The sequence below is a fragment of the Peromyscus leucopus genome, chromosome 6 (assembly GCF_004664715.2).
Source record: "Peromyscus leucopus breed LL Stock chromosome 6, UCI_PerLeu_2.1, whole genome shotgun sequence".
Lineage (NCBI taxonomy): Eukaryota > Metazoa > Chordata > Mammalia > Rodentia > Cricetidae > Peromyscus > Peromyscus leucopus.
Window position 1 is genome coordinate 40,037,425 of NC_051068.1, and position 17,047 is coordinate 40,054,471.

General features: G+C 40.8%; 1 protein-coding gene across 2 annotated transcripts; it reads left to right on the top strand.

Annotated features, from left to right (window-relative positions):
* Window positions 1–10,557: 10,557 nt before the first annotated feature.
* Window positions 10,558–16,499, top strand: P2ry1 (purinergic receptor P2Y1). 2 transcript variants are annotated; one of them, XM_028890606.2, is made up of 2 exons: window positions 10,558–12,179; window positions 14,437–16,499. In XM_028890606.2, exon 1 carries the CDS (start codon window positions 11,022–11,024, stop codon window positions 12,141–12,143), a length of 1,122 nt encoding a protein of 373 aa, XP_028746439.1. In that variant the 5' UTR covers window positions 10,558–11,021; the 3' UTR covers window positions 12,144–12,179; window positions 14,437–16,499. The 2 variants fall into 2 exon arrangements, with proteins under 2 accessions (XP_028746439.1, XP_028746440.1); XM_028890607.2 differs by having other exon boundaries at window positions 14,714–16,499.
* Window positions 16,500–17,047: the final 548 nt, after the last annotated feature.

The window sequence follows — 17,047 nt, forward strand, 5'->3', positions numbered from 1 at the left end:
ATAAGCTACGTAATTTCTCATGCATTACTCTATTCATTAAATAGTTGTTGAATGAATTAATGTATTTTCTGGTAAAATCTAAGTTTATTGGGTACAATAAGGATCTTATTTTGAATTTTCTCTCATAACAAACCTCTTTTTTATTGATACCCACAACAGATCACTTTTAAAAACCCTGGATTAAAGGAGAAGTAGAATGAATCCATTCCCCCCCACACACACAAAAAGTATTTGAAAAATTAGAAGAATATTTGTTTAGCATATAAAGCAATAAAAGTTTGCAGATAATTAAATGTCTTTTTTCTTGTTTTCCTCATCGGTCTCCAGCCACAGAGATAGTGGCTGTAACGGGGGTTCTTGCCAAACAAAATGCAAGGAGAGAGTCTCAGTGCTTACAAACCATCTTTGGAATATGAAGACTTTCAATATTACAGAGAACTCAAAAGAAAAATGAAGCCATGCAGTGATGGTACACGCCTTTACTTCCAGCACTCAGGAGGCAGAGGCAGGTGGATCTCTGTGAGTTGGAAGCCAGACTGGTCTACAGAGATAGTTCTAGGACAGCTAGGGCTGTTCTGTCTTGGAGAAGAAGAAGGAGGAGGAGGAGGAGGAGAAGGAGAAGGAGAAGGAGAAGAAGAAGGAGAAGGAGAAGAAAAGTGAATACAATTTAAAAGACAGGATAGAGAAAGTAGTAAAGGTCATAAAGATTAGGAGTCCAAAATATTAGAAAATATACAGAGAGTATATATATTACCCATACAGAAGTTTAGGATGTAGAAAGGAAGCTTTGGGGTCATTATAAGGAATCTTAAAAAAAAATTAGTGAATGAGTTAGATAATGCAAAATTCTTTGACCACAGGGGGAAAAGGGGAAAGCCTCATAGAAAAAAAGAAAGAATAAAACATCCTTGTGTTCTGCATAGACTTCTACCATCTATTTCCCTTTTATATTCAAAAAGGAAGAGCTTGTGGTAGAATAATCCAGATTCTATGTTATTAAGTATTTATTTAGTAAATAGTAAAATCCAGTGCTGAGAAACAGTTTTATGAAATGCTATATAAAGAGTTTGTAATTGACTAGGTAAAGAAGAATCTCAAAGACCTACACAGCTTTGTTGCAAAGCAAAATGCTTCAAAACACTTCTTTAAATTTGCATAGCATTGGCTTTTTCAAACAGCTCAAAGTGGAAGTCCATTACACAGTTCTCAAAATATCCTGAGATGAGTGGATACAGAAAGGAGTGCTCATGATTTACAAACTCAGAGAGGTTGAATGCTCACAGCAAGCAAGAGAAACATAAGGCTAGTATCTGGAATAGAATCTGCTCTTACAACCTTGGGATATTTATATGTAAAAGTCTGGGGTTCCAGGTCATTCTTGAAAAATAATCTAACCTTATAGGACTATAATTCGCCTTGTTAACTCTCTAAAATAGTCTTATAGATAAAATGACATAGGAATTCAAATTGTCGTGTCAAGGAGCAATGTTTGAGTCATTAAGTAGAAATAGTTACTAGTCCAGCATTGATAATCTGTCCTCTAAGGATAAAAGCAAGACTTTAGCCACTTTTAGAGTTTTGCACTACAAAGTTTTGCTAATCTTATAAAGCACGAAATATATCATATTGTTATTCTGTTATTTCATAACACTATGGTGCTTACACAGCTGGTGTAAGAAACATTGCTCCACATTAGGATGCTAATTGCCCCAAGGAGAAACAAAGAAAAGCAGTCTTATACTTCTTACTTTCTTAATTTAATCCCGTTAAAAAGAAGCCCTCAGAGTGATCTCTTTCTCTGTGATACCTTCAACCCACGGACTCCTAAATCCTCATTGTTGTGATCGCTGTTCCTGGTGCTGTGATAAAATAATCCCCAAGGAATGGAACTTAAGGGCAAAGGATTTATTTGGCTGATAGTTTCAAGTGACAGTCCAAAATGGTAGGGAAGTCACAGCAGCAATACCTAAAGAGAACTGGTTACATTACATCCACAGTCAACAGAAGAGAGCAATGGGTTAATGCATTTATGCCAGGACTCAGTTAAGTCACTCTTCTTCATTCACTCTTGTGCCCAGACTGTGAAATGGTGCCACCCACATCCAGAATGGCTCTTCCTAGATCAATTAACTGAATTAAGAAAATCCCATTTTAATCCCTAATTAAGAAATTCACCATCCATGTAACTCTTGATTTTGTCCAGTTGACAATTAACAATGACCATCAAACTCATAATATGAAATTCACCAAAACAATTTATCTTTGTTTTAATGCTTCTGACACACACACAGAACATCTATTCTCTATGTAGTTACTGTAATAGGTAATAGCCTGAAGTCCTTTTTTTGTGCATAAATGTATTGCTTTATTCCTAAACATTTACATGGCTCAGAAAAGTGATCGCTTACATTTTCTTCTCTTTCTCTTTCCTAGGATTAGTTTACCCATTTTCTATAGTGTAGGTTTCCCTTTCTCCATCACCTCTCCTGAGATTCCAGATTCATGGTTAGGACTTTGATGTCTTTCTTTTTCTTTGAACAGAACTTACTGTGTTTTTATCTAAATCTTCCCATGTCTGCTGCTTACTCTTCCTTTCTTGTGACTTTTCCAGTTAATTTCAGATAGCCCAGTCCAACTCTTGTACCGAAATGCATCCCAGTATGAGGACACACTTCAGCCTCACATGATTCTTTTGGACAATTGGCGTGGTTCTTAGTGATGATGGGTATTTAAGCTGGCTCCATTCTTTTGGTATTGTGAATAGTGCACCAATGAACATAGATGTACAAGTAGCTCTGCAGTGTGGTGACAAAGTCCTTGGAGTATGTACTTTGGAATGGTATGGCTCAGCCACATGGCACATTTCTATGTGTCCCTGAACTGATAATCATATCAGCTTGTCTCTAAATACTACCAATAATTTGTCTAGTGGTTAGGCTCCACTTCTCCTTGCTACAGCTGTTTTTCAAAATGCATTTCAAATGTAATCCCTTACAGTTGGCCATATTCATTGGTGATGCTGACCTCTCATGGTATCTTGTTAAAGGAAACTGCAGTCTGTCTTACTGTCGTGCTTTCATGCCTGAGCAGAATTCATAGAGCATTAACCACGCCTGGCTAATGCAATCAGGACAAAGTTTTTCCATCCTTGCTTTCTACTTTCTCCTGAGGCACTCATTCTCCAAACCAAATTCAATTTCTCTGCTGCTCTAAAGCACATGTCAAACTCCTTATTTCCAGGGATTTGGACTACTGTAAAAATATCCCTGGGGTTCTTTCCAATTGAATTAATAATTAGGGTCCCACTGGCACATACTTGCTCCCAGGCTAGTTTCTGTGATGATAGCAGACCCTCATAACTTACCTTGATGGAATGAAGCCTTCCATTCTCCAATCGGATATGTAAGTCTGCCTTGTACTTCTCTCTCTCTCTCTCTCTCTCTCTCTCTCTCTCTCTCTCTCACTCTCTCTCTCTGTCTTCATTCCTCAATCCTAGTAAAAACAAAAAAAAAACAAGCAAAATGACAGTATATTCAGCCTTTCTCTCTGCAGTGCATCTAGGAAACTCAGTTCTTTCATTCTCCCTGAGGACTTCTACCTGACTACCTTGGCTAGTAATGAGTGTCCACTCTCCCCTCTGCCAAAGGCAGGCAGTGGGCTTCCAGGGCTTGCTCTCATCACTTTAGTAGCACTATTTTCACCCATAGGCACAATTCACTGTCTCTAGGACATTGAGGGAATTTGTCGAATTGAATTTCCTGAGATTCTTTCAGTCTGAATACCCTTTCTTCCATTCCAATCACAAGCATGGCCACAGTATTGTTTTAAGAAAGAACAATTTTAGATGCATTTGTTACATTCATTCCCTGCCTTAATTTCTCCTTCCAAGGTTGGCAGGTCATGCTTCCAATTTCTTGAAATCTGTTACTTGATTCTGCACAAAAGCTCAGAGACAGCAGGAACAAAAGCCTACTTCAGATTTTAATGCTCACTTTCTTGTAATACTTCTATATTCTTTGAAGAAAGTTACTTTGTCAAAGCTGTTTTTGCTTCTTACAAACAAGCATCTTCTTGTCAAGATCTATCCATTAAGATAGAAAAACAAAGAACACATTACAAATAATAATCATACCCACTATATAATACCTGTTATTTATTTTGTACATATTGTGTGTAGGCACAGGCTAGCGCTTTACATTCTTACAGCTGTTTTGTGGTAGAGGAATTATTTAATACAAATGTCAACATAGAGCTGATTTGACAATGTACTGCTTAACTTTTAAGGGGCCTTAACTGACTTCCGAACCTAGTTCTGTCTTCTTCTCTAGACCCTTGTGCTCAATAATGAGTTAATACACGAAGCTCATTCTGTACAGTGGATGGCACATATATGTCACAATTCAAGAGTCCTAAGCCCTTAAGATGTATTAGTTTCAGACAGGAGAAGCTTTCAACAAAGCAATGTCAAACAGCATCACATAAAACTTGGTACACACTGGCAGTGGCAGTGATTCAATGAGCAGCTTGGACACCAAGGGGACCTTGTTACACAATCAAAGTCCCTTTGTCCACACTATACCACAGGAAACTCTACCAGCTAATCTGTATTTGCATTTGTGTCCAAAAAGCAATGCCGGACCTCAAGTGAGACAGGACTTCGCTTATCTACTAACTATCCCCATGAAATAATCCCCAGGAGACCGAGATGCCCAGCTGCTACATCACCCATCTAGAACAGAGGAAGATGGCCAAAAGCAAAAGTAGCTTGAGATTCTGAGATTCAGTTCAACTTATCATTGAAAACATGAAAAGCAAATGACTATTTCTTTACTGGAAGCATGACCTCACTCCTACTTGGGTTCTTTTTCAACAAAACTAGTGATTTCTATGTGGATTTGTATTTAATTTTTTTATGTCATTATGCTGTTAGAAACAGGCAATTGGAGCTATTTGTCTTTAATGGGTTGATTCATAGCGTGGTTTCTTCATTACCAGGCTTACTCTGGAAGAGTGTCTAAAGCTCTGCTTGTTAAAGGAAAACTATCCAGAGCTAACTCATCCTGCCAGCCCTTGCATAAAAATCTTAACTCAGCCAGGCACAGTGGCACAACCTGTAGCCTCAGCACTTGGGAATTAGGGGGAGGAGGATTGCCAAAATTCTCAGCTCAGCCATGGCTACACAGGAGGAACTTGTCTCAAAACAACAACAACAACAACAACAACAACAACAACAACAAACAACCTAAAACTGCGCACTGGAAAGCACCACTAAAACTAGTCTCCTGCTCGTCTGTGCAAACTTTAAGATTGGTTTGGGGAGCCACTGCCGCCAGCTCATCTTGTGAGCTGCTCTTCAGCACGGCTCTCCCCTTCTCCCCACCCCAACTTTGGACTGTAGTTTTTTTGTCTCCTCTGTTTCTCCTCCTGCTGTGAAATGAAATCATGAAATAAATTCCAGGAAGCCTACTGATTGAATCCCTGACAAGTGTGTAATTGATGGAGCAGCTGGGCCCTCTTGATATGACAATCCTCTCCTTCTTTGAGTTAGTTCTGTGTAATTCCCACCTTACCCTTTCTCCTGTTTCTCCTTTGTTGGAGGATATCTCAGAATCCCTTAATTCTCTTGTTTCCAGTATTTCCCTGTTACTTTTATTTGAGGAGGAACATTTTCCTCATTTCCTAAGGTATTCTTCAGAAGTCATTCCGTTTCATTTCTTATCCTTAGGAGCTTCTACAGGGTTTCATTGCTCTTACCTGAAAACTCAAGAACAGCTGTACCGGCCATTGATTTCTCTCTTTTCATATTGACACCAAACTTAGCTCTAGTGTTTGTGGTGTGGTATTTGCCTACTTTAAAGTTAGAAAGCTTTATTTTAACCAGATTTTCTTTTTCTTTTCTTGCTCGTTGACATACAATGGAATTATTTTCAATGATCTTTTCAATCTTTATTTTAAACAAAAAAAATTGGGTTTTCTAAAGATGGTAATGAGAATCTGAGTACAAGAAGCTTTTCTTTGTAAGTTTAAATGTGAAGAGCTCTGATTTCAATAATTATCTTTTTTCAGTTTGTATATGGACTGTTGGCTAGTTTTATAAAAGCTATGTAAAGACATAGCAAGTACATTTGAGGAGTTTCCAAGAGTCTCTGTGGCTGTCACCATTTTTGAGGGCTCATTTAATATTTTCTATCTTGAGAGTAGTCTCTGGGAATTGCTGTTTTTTGTTTTTTGTTTTTTTTTTTTTTTATACTCCGTCTTTATTGACCACTAAGAGTTAAGCTTTCCTAGCAGCAACCCTTGCTTTTTTTCTGCTCCATCACTAGCTTGCACTTTAAAGGTTGTGACCCAAATTTAATCACAGTTTCTAGTGTTTGACAGTGGGTGAATTCCCTAACCTTACTGATCAGGTAATTCTATCACTTGTATTATTTACCACAGTAACATTATTGCCAGCTGTAGCAATGGGGTATTCTAGGGTAGAAAAGCAGAGAACACTTTTAATTTTTTTGTTCCTTAATTTTTCTACTTTAAAATTATTAAATTAATATGTGTGTGGATGTTTGAGCTACATGTATGTCTGTAAATCACATGTGTGCCTGGTGCCCACTGAAGCCAGAAGAAGGTATTGGATTCCCTGGAACAGGGGTTACAGATGGTTGTGAGCCATCATGTGAGTGCTGGATATTGATTTCAGGTCCTCTGGAAGAGCAGCCAATGCTCTTAACCACTGAGCCATCTCTCCAGACCATAGGCGAAGTTTTTTAAGTGTATCTAATCTAATGCTGACAATAAAAGCTAAGTCTGTGGGGAGCAAGTGGAGTCCTGAGTGAATGTGTGTTGTTGATAGGAGCATGGCCACATCAAGGACCTCAACACCCCAGCTCCCTGGGAGTGGCAGAGTCTTCCCAAGGTGAGGCTCAGAGGGATGGCAGAGCCTTCCTCTGGATCGAGTGCAAATGTGAAGAGGATGTGCAGAAATGTCCACTGTAGTTTCTCTCTCTGAGGATGTTTATGACCTGAAGATGACAGATGATACTGAGGTTAGCGAAACCTGCCTCCTGCCTCGCATTCAGCTGTGTGCTGTAAACCCTTCCTCACTTTCTAATGGTTATATGATAAACATGACAAGCTTCTGGGGTGCTGTGACTTCTTCAGCCGAGATCCCAGACAACCCGATCTCGGCTTTCCTCTGTATGTCTGTATATGTGTCTGTCATCTCCTCATTCCTTCGCTGCCTCACGTCAGGGTTCTGGAAGCCATTCCTAAGACTTTGTTGCTACGTTGCATGGTATTGTGACAAGCTTTGTGTATGATTGGCATTTTCAACTAAATTTAAATATCTTACTAGCCACTTATATCTCTAAGGGTGGGATGGTATGATACCTTTCCCTGTGCAACCTAAGTGTCATGGGGGAACACACCTCTAACACTAAGCAGGTTAGTAGCAGGAAAATATCAATTTTCTGGAACCAAAGTTTATGTGGAATGGGAACCTGGAAGAATGAAGGGGCAAAGCCACAAAGGATGCTGTCTGCTTTTATTCTTAGGTTTGGTAAAACTGCCAGCAAATAGAAATGGAAATCTAGCCCTGTCTGCTTAGATTCTTCTTAGTACTTCTGGGTAGCATTTCTTACTTGGAGGCAGTGTCAGTGACCTTGTTTGTTCTCATGGTTGGCTGAGGAGCAAAGGACCTAGAGCACAAGACAGGCTGGCTCCTGAGCCTCAACTCAGGAGACAATGTGGAGGCTTACAGACAGGAGAAGCAGAGGTCGGAGAGATCTTGCCTAGGTACCTCCTCAGGTTCCTTTAGTTCAGACCGTTAGGCATGTCAAAGGACAAATACTTTGAAGTACCTGAGCTCCAACACACTGGAACTCCAACTCGTTACCAATCAGCATCCAAGTGCTTGCAGCAAATGTTGGAAGTAATATGGGGCACATGTTTCTCCTGTACTTTAGGCATATATAATTGTATTCAAATATGAATATGGACATAGTCTGTCTTAGGTGATCTTTTGATTTTTCCTTCATTGAATCTAGTTGAGTATTTCACAAATAGAAAGTTACTAACAAATGATTGTAACTTATTCCTAAAAAGTAAATTTTTTATTTTAATATTCCCTAAACATAGTATAAATACATAGTTAAACACTACCAGTGTAAAAGTAATATTTAAAATAATCGCTCCTTTTAAAAACCCAAATTTAAAATATCTACGTTGCAGTCTGGTTCCCTAAATTTCTAGTAGGTTTTCTGAGAGTACTTAGTGCTATTTGGACCAAAGGTAGATTTCAAAACACTCACATGATGAGCTAATGCATTTGCAACAGACTTCTGAGGGAGGTTATACATTGCTTAGACTGCAAATGAAAAATGCCAAGGAGTGAGGCGTCAAGACCTCCTGAGTACCCTTGAAATGCTTAGTGGTTTTTCCTTGTTTCCTTTTCCTTCCTAATAGCGTGCACAGCCCTGCTAGCAACCTGCCAATCAAACAATGTAAGACTACCTCTGAAGGCTTACACTTATGGAATCCTACAACGTGGAGACAGGAAAGAAACAGAAGAAATAACACAGCTGTTTCAGAACAGGGGCCCCTTTGCTCCTTGGCCCGGTCTAGTGTCATCATTACCGTGCTTTGGGGTCAACCACGACGCACAGCGCCAATGTGTTCATTCTGTCCATGTAGACACAACTTCCTATCTCCACGGAGGATCTGCTGGGTGGTGTGGAGAAATCTTCTTTTCAGGATCTAAGCAAGAGGCTCATGATTTTCCTTTAAGGCTTTTTTGTCTGTGTGCTTCCCCCCTACATGTGTGTGTGTGTGTGTGTGTGTGTGTGTGTGTGTGTGTGTGTGTACTCCAACACGTGCTCGTGTGCCACAGCCCACATGAGTGTGGAGTATGAATGGGGAGGTCAGAGGACAACTTGTGGGACTCAGTTCTTTCCTTCCACCACGTGAATTTAGGGATCAAACTCAGTTCTGAGGCTTAGTGGTAAGTGACTGATGCTTTACTGGCCGAGCCACTTCACCAAACCCTACTCAGTGTTTTTAAGGGAACAAAGTCGTTTAATATATGGGACTAGAAAGAAATAGTTATAGTATAAATTTAAAGACATTTCATTCTCATATTTTTTTCTACGAGAGAAATGTATTTGTTAATGTAGCACACAAGATACATTAATCAGTAAATTGTCATGAAGTGCTTGGTGTCCTTCTTGGGAGAGTCTGTTTAATTATGTCTTCAAGCAGGAAACCATCTATTTAGTTTACAATTAAATGTAAACACATTTTGGAATATATTGCCTACATTGTATGCATTTGGAGGCCTAAACTATGATCAGCAATAAATATACTATTAATACTGGTCATTTGTCTGTATTTTTAAGATATCTGCTAGAGGAAAGTGTATGAACTTCAAGAAATAGGATTGGTAACAAGGCCAAACCATCCATTAATCACTTCCCAAATGAAAAAAAAAATTCTCTATAAAGCTGTGTTTAATACTCAGTTTGATTTTGGAATACTTTTACTGTAGTCTCTGGTATTTAATTAAATGTAAATGGAGGTTTGAGGGTGCTTGTCTTTTCCCGGAAATGTTAGCAGAGAAGTTGTAGTGATGATATATGTAGTATTAACTAACCGCAGCTGGACAGGGCTCTTATGGACATTCTCAGAATAATGATACCAGTGATGCTGGTTTATTAGCATTTTGCTAAGTAGGTGAAAAAAAAAACAGTTGAGATTAACAACAATAAAAAAACAACAATAAAAACAAACAGACATGAAGAGCAGAACGTGACTCGCCCATGCCGCTTACCACCCTCACTCATTCAGAGCTGGCAGCCTCTGGGATCAGCAGGTTCCTACACGCGCTGGGCAAAGCAAGGCGCTGTGCAGGGCCAGGGCGTGCCCACCTGCAAACTGCTGGCTGTCTGGAGCCTGCAAACACCTTGCGAGTTCCGAGAGGCTCTGGAGATGTCTGCCTAGACCGCTCAGCTCCAAGCTGTAGGCAGAATGCTGCCAGCGTCCAGAAGCTTTGCAGTGTGTCAGCAACTTCACTTTGCAGAGCTCGCTCGTGGGGGTCTGATGAAACCCCTCTGACCAATCTCTCGCCAGTAGCCACCGCTGCCCTAGCGTACCTTTTGTTCTGGCCACTGATTCGAGTGGCTGCGGCCGGCGGTGCCAGGCGTGCAGGGGCACAGCGATCCCTGCTTCCAGAGGCCACCTCCCGCCCTCAGCGCCCAGCCCTGAGCCCGCCGCTACGAGCTTGCACAGTGGAGACACGCCCCTCTCCTCCCGCGGAGCTCGGACTCGCCCGGGCTCCCAGGCTCCGCCCACCCCGCTGGGAGCCTGGCTCTCTTTCCTGCCCCCTGCACTCGAGACCCAGAAGAGCCTCGGGAAGAGCTGCAGCCTTCATGGACGGCGAGCGGGGTGCAGGCTAGCAGCGTCGGGGTCCGCGGCCACGCGTTCTCCAAAGGACCCTGGAGGCTGCCTGGGAGCGCGGCCGGAAGAAGCGGCGCGGCGGCCCCGGCGAACGTCCCGGCTTGCAAGGTAGGGATTAGGCAGATGGCCAGGCAAAGTTGATCAGTGCGGGGAGGTGGCTGGCCTGCGCCCTCTCACCGTTGGGAACCGCCGAGAGAGTTGGACTTGACCCCGCCGCGCCCTGGGAGCGCAGTGCAGCGCCGATTTGGTGCCCCGCGCGGGAGCGCACTTGCAAACTTGGTGGAGGTGCCCTGCGCGTCCTGTTGTGTAACCTCCGCGCCGCCAGCTGGACCGGGAAGTTGCCTGCCCGTCCTTCGGCTTGGTTTAGTCGCAACCCCGGGGTGAATTTCATGGCCCGCGACGAACGCGCGGCCAGAGCCGGCGTGGGCGAGCCCCCGCGCGCCCCGACTCGTGGGGAACTCCCGCGCACGGTCCCTTCCCCTCGCCCGCGCCTCCGATGCGCACTGAGCCTCTCGCCGCTGCCGCCCGCTCGCCGCGGTCTGCCCCTCCGAGTTGCTGCCTGAGTTGGAGAACAGAGGATGACCGAGGTCCCTTGGCCGGCTGTCCCCAACGGGACGGACACAGCCTTCCTGACTGGCCTGGGCTCGCCTTGGGGAAACAGTACGGTAGCCTCCACAGCAGCAGTCGCCTCTTCATTCAGATGTGCCCTGACCAAGACCGGCTTCCAGTTCTACTATCTGCCGGCAGTCTACATCTTAGTGTTCATCATAGGCTTCCTTGGCAACAGCGTGGCTATCTGGATGTTCGTTTTCCACATGAAGCCTTGGAGCGGCATCTCCGTGTACATGTTCAACTTGGCTCTGGCCGACTTTTTGTACGTGCTCACCCTGCCAGCCCTCATCTTCTACTACTTCAACAAGACTGACTGGATCTTCGGGGATGCTATGTGCAAGCTTCAGAGATTCATCTTCCATGTAAACCTCTACGGCAGCATCTTGTTCCTCACCTGCATCAGCGCACACAGGTACAGCGGTGTGGTGTACCCGCTCAAGTCCCTGGGCAGGCTCAAGAAGAAGAATGCCATTTATGTCAGCGTGCTGGTGTGGCTCATTGTGGTGGTGGCCATCTCCCCCATTCTCTTCTACTCTGGCACTGGGATTCGGAAAAACAAAACTGTTACCTGCTATGACACCACCTCCGATGAGTACCTGCGAAGTTATTTCATCTACAGTATGTGCACAACAGTGGCCATGTTCTGCATCCCCTTGGTGCTGATCTTGGGCTGTTATGGATTAATTGTTAGAGCTTTGATTTACAAAGACCTGGACAACTCTCCTCTCAGAAGGAAGTCCATTTACCTGGTAATAATTGTCCTGACGGTGTTTGCTGTATCTTATATCCCTTTCCATGTGATGAAAACGATGAATTTGCGGGCGCGGTTGGATTTCCAGACCCCAGAAATGTGTGCTTTCAATGACAGGGTCTATGCCACTTACCAGGTGACAAGAGGTCTAGCAAGTCTCAACAGCTGTGTGGACCCCATTCTTTATTTCTTGGCGGGAGATACATTCAGAAGGAGATTGTCCCGAGCCACCAGGAAAGCTTCCAGGAGGAGTGAGGCCAATTTACAATCCAAGAGTGAGGAAATGACTCTCAATATTTTATCTGAGTTCAAGCAGAATGGAGACACAAGCTTGTGAAGGTCCAAGACCCAAACACCTCACTTTTGTAACATGGTAGGATGCTCATAGAACCTGCTGCTTTTCTTCTCCTTAAGTTCCTAGTAATGTTAGAGAATATTCCAAACAAGAAAGTAGTGAGTTTTTTTTTTATATAAAAAGAAGCATCAATTTATTATACATTCACATTTTTTTTCCTTCCTGTAAGCTCCTTTCTTACTAATTAGAAGTATGTGTAATCAAACAGTACTACCTAGATAAACACTCCCTCTTCTTCCTTTGAAATTCACAGGCTTTTCTATTATTTAGAGTGTGTGTGCATGTGTAGCAGAGCAATTTTGATATTAAAAGTTTCTCCAAGAAAACTGGCCACCTGGAATTTGAGTTTGTGATTTGTCCAGCCTCTGTTGCTGTGAATAACGCACAGTATAAACCAACTAAAATCTATACTTTCAAAAACTGTTTGGCATCCTCATTCAGTAATGAGCAGATGCCTGCGGTACATGCCTTTCAGTTCCTCAGAAGCATAGATGGTGGCTGATAATGTCTTTGGGGAATTGAATACAAAAATAAAATCAATGAACTTTCATGTGTGGAAAGTGAGTATTTCCAGTTATTTCTGGAAAACTGATTACTGCACATTGCTTGTTTAATGTTTGGTGGTGGGAGGCTGCAGATATTATATTATTGGCAAAGTGCATTCAAAATAATTGGAGTGCATGTGTTTTTCTTATAAATACTGTGGACTGTTAGGCTTCCTGGGATAAAAAGTTCTCACTTGCACTGTTGCTGTGTAGTGTCTTTGGACTTTGTGTTCCAAGAGAAGTGCTCACTCACATCTGTGAAAACAATTTTGAGAAATCACAGTTAAATATCAGACTACAGTTTGGTTGGGTGAAGCAGCAGAACTGTTAGTAGATTGGGAGATTTTGGGCAGGACTGTCAGTGTTTTAGAGGGCCATGGTTGACAGACGTTCACAATGCCGCTGCAGGTGGGGAGAGGAGTTCTAGAAGGATGTAAAACTAAAATAATGATGGGAAGGTTCCTTCTGTTTCTTCAAAGTCCTTGAAAACATTAAATGCAGACTGAAAAGTGAATGTAAGCAAGTCATAGGTGTGCCAAGAACATGGAAAGCAATCTTTTAAAGAATTGTTATCTTTTAATGACTCTTAAAATGAAAAACATCTGCAAAGAGAAAAATAAAGGAAATTAACTTTTAAGTACCCAAGGTACCATAAAACTGAAAAGGTCATTGAATGTATTCATCAAGCCATTTGTAGTTAGGGGATAGCCAGTGTTTTCTATGGTTGCCGTAGATGGTAGTGAAATGTTTGCAAAGTATATTGAAATTTAAAAATAATTTTCAGTGAATAATGAATTGCTACATTTATAGTCCTTGGATACATCAAATTTTATTTAATTAAAATAATGAGGAAAAAAGTCACAAATAAATAATCTTATGTCCAAGGAATTTTAACTGTGAAAGCTAGTCTTTACACAGCTATCTTCTGAGTTTGTAAATGGTGGTAAAAAGTGCTTTTAAAGTACTTTATAAGAAAAAAGAAGAAGAACCTTTGTGCCCAAAAGATATAATGCCATAAAATTCCAGGTTTGATGTCAGTTTTTAAACACACAAGTGAATGGGGATCTGGGAGATCTTTGGAGTGCTTCCATTTGCCCAGTCTCTTGTTACTTAGGTCCATGAAGAAAAGCTGCATTTAGCTTTCCCATCTAGTGGTTCCTTTACACATTCAGTATTACCATAAAAGCCAACTGAAGAAGACGCTTCCAGTGTCTTCCACTTTTGAGGTTTTTCAGAGTTCCCAAGTGGTAAGATTCATGCAGCATTTTCTGTTTCAGAATTCTACAGACAAAAATCTAAAATACATCCTCATTATGTTGACACTTCAAAATGTTCAGTGGCTCAAAAGTAATTTTGTTAAGCTAATCCAAATGGAAATTTCAGAAATGCACAGCCAGTGATCCATATGTCTGTATCATTTCCTCATTATTTAATACAGTTTTCTCCATTTGAGTTTCAGGATGCCAGCCTGATTTTGGATATGTGTTAAATGTACTGTTTCAACTTTCATAAACAGTTCTTTGAGAGTATATTTTGGTGAGGGGACCAAGGTCCCCTTTTACACTTTGCCACGTTCCTCATTCTCTGGATTAGCCCCAGGTCCTAGTGGATACTACGCAAGAGTTCAACCACTGAGCTATAGCCCCAGCCCCTAAGGAAGAACACTTTCTCCCTTAACTTGCTTCGTCATTTAACATAGTAACAAGACTGACTGTGCCAACTTCTTCCAGGTCAAAAGAAGTCCCTGAGACGACCTGTGCCTGTACAGGTCAGGATGAAGCAACACTTTATTGGCCAAAAGACCAATTTGTGCCACCAGATATGAGTAAGCATGTCCATAGTAAAGACAGATCTGTTGACATTTGGGTGAAGGACACCTAAAATTGTAAGATTCAGCAAGTCATTGAATTTCACGCTACAAAACTGTTTTCATTTCAAGTGCAAGGGTTTATGTTTGTTCTTGGTTGTGTTGTTAATCCTTACGAATTGCTCTTTGACTCTTTGAAGATTGCTTTGAAATTATATTGAACTAAAGGGATAAATTAAGAAGAAACTTAGCACACAAGAGAGAATTCAAAATTAAAACCACGATGTGGCAACTGAGAAGTTGTTGGAGTCCTGATGCTTGAAGCCCATTCTTCATGAACAGAAAAGGTGACAGGACACCCATTTGTTGACACCCTGGGTGCTGTGGGAAATTGTGAACAGCAGACAATGAGAACTGTTTGGAACCTTTTTCTGTGCTTCCCAGGACTCTTCCATCTAGTCCTTGGATAAAATTCTCAGTGTTCACCAACTATGGTATGGACAGGTTGAAACCTGAAAATCTCTGCTTACTCAGCCAGGATACTAAACCAGCTTTTGATAGGACAGATACCAGTACTTAGCAACAGCTAGAATTCAACTAGTGACAGGACTAAGACGATGTGGTATTAGTAAATATGTATTGGAGCATTTCTTTTGCCGATCGAATGTAATTATTGTAATAGTATTTATTGATGAAGCTCACAGTCCTTCAGCTGTACAGACTGTAAAACATCTTTGAAGGTACAAAATACTGATGTAAATTCTATTTATTGCAATGTATAATATCCAAATGTCACACTGGCATATTTTACAATAATATATAATGCTAGATAAAATGACAATTATATTTAAGATGTTTTTTCAGATATTAATATTGAACATTTAAGACTAGTTTGTATTTGGATCTAAAAAAATCTGTTTTATTATGGGTTTAATTTTCCCTGGTTGGATTTGCATGTTTTCCTTACACAATTTGGTGTTAGATTACTATAAGATTCATAGTGAGTATGTAATATGTTAGATAGGTTCTGTATTGTGTACACTATATATATTTATATTATAGAAAGTTTGTGTTGTCTTTTCAGAAAGTTTAGAATATTGCCCTAACTATGGTCAGGGCTTCCACTGCCAAAGGCTAGAGGTTTGTTTTCTATTCAAAATTGATGATTTAGAAATCTAGTGGGTGGGCATTATAGATATAACATAAGAATTTAAACACAAATTTAGTGAAGTAGGGAGAGAAAAATGCAGCTGATAGACTTCTGCTAGATCTTGAAGCTTTGTATTGTCTTTTTTCTTAAGGTAACACAGTACATTCTTAACTTCTTTGAGGTGGGGTTTTTATGTAACACTACCAACAAGTTCAGCATTGCAATTGATTTTAATCTGTTTTCTTTGGGCAGTTGGTAACTTTAATGCCAACATTTTTAGTGATAACTGTATCATTTGGCTGCTAAATTCTGTCACATTTTCTAAATGAAGGTGAACTTACGTTACATATCAAAATGTGTGCATTTGAGTTGTGTTATTTTAGCGATTTTGCAAGAAAATTTTATTTTTATAATATCTGTGATTTTCATGTAGATGACTGAAGCAGATTTCTTTGTGGTTAACAGTGCTATCGAGTGATATGGAACAGTGTTACTTGACGTTTTGAGCCTTCTCAGGTTTATCTGAATCAGTGGTAGTTTAACAAAATTTGGATTGATTTCACGTAATTGTCTTTGTAATAAAGGAGAAGTACACTCCTGTAAAAGCACAGTGTTGTTTGACTGTAGGAGGCTGCAGAATCCCTGTATTGCTATGCTTTTGCCTCTGTGTGTGTGTGTGTGTGTGTGTGTGTGTGTGTGTTGTGTCCAAGGCATGACAGCCAACCTTGTATCTGCTATTTATAGTAACAGCAGAGCTTCATAATTGTGGTCATCAGAATTATGCTTATCATAGACAATTAAAGCTGAGAAAGATTCAATAAAACTATGAAATGTGGTGACAGTGTCTGTGTTATTACACTGTTCTTGCTCAAAAGTTTCCCCACATTTAACACATCATAATACAGAGTGGAAAATACTGCAGGACACTTTGGATTATTTCGGGTAATTTCTTACAATGACAACTGGGCCATAACAATTTATGATAAAAGAAGAATCCTTGTGTAAGTTAATCCCTACGGTTATTATTTGATGTTTAAAAGAGGATATAATCAATCTGGGGAGTGGTGGTTTTGAGACAGGGTTTTTCTGTGTAACAGCCCTAGCTGTCTTAGACCTTGCTTCATAGATCAGGCTGGCCTCAACCTCACAGAAATCCCCCTACTTCTGCCTATCCATGGAAGTAATTAGGCTAACCATCTTTTGTAGGTTCTGTTTTTCAGTTTACATTGCCTTTCTTTGTCTCCAAAGTGTAAGATATACATATCTATATGTGTGTGTGTGTGTGTGTGTGCGCGCGCGCACACACACATAATAAAAAAAAACGTGTTTAAACCGTTATCTTCTAATGAAAATTATCTCAGAAGAGAAAGTAAATGTGCAGTGA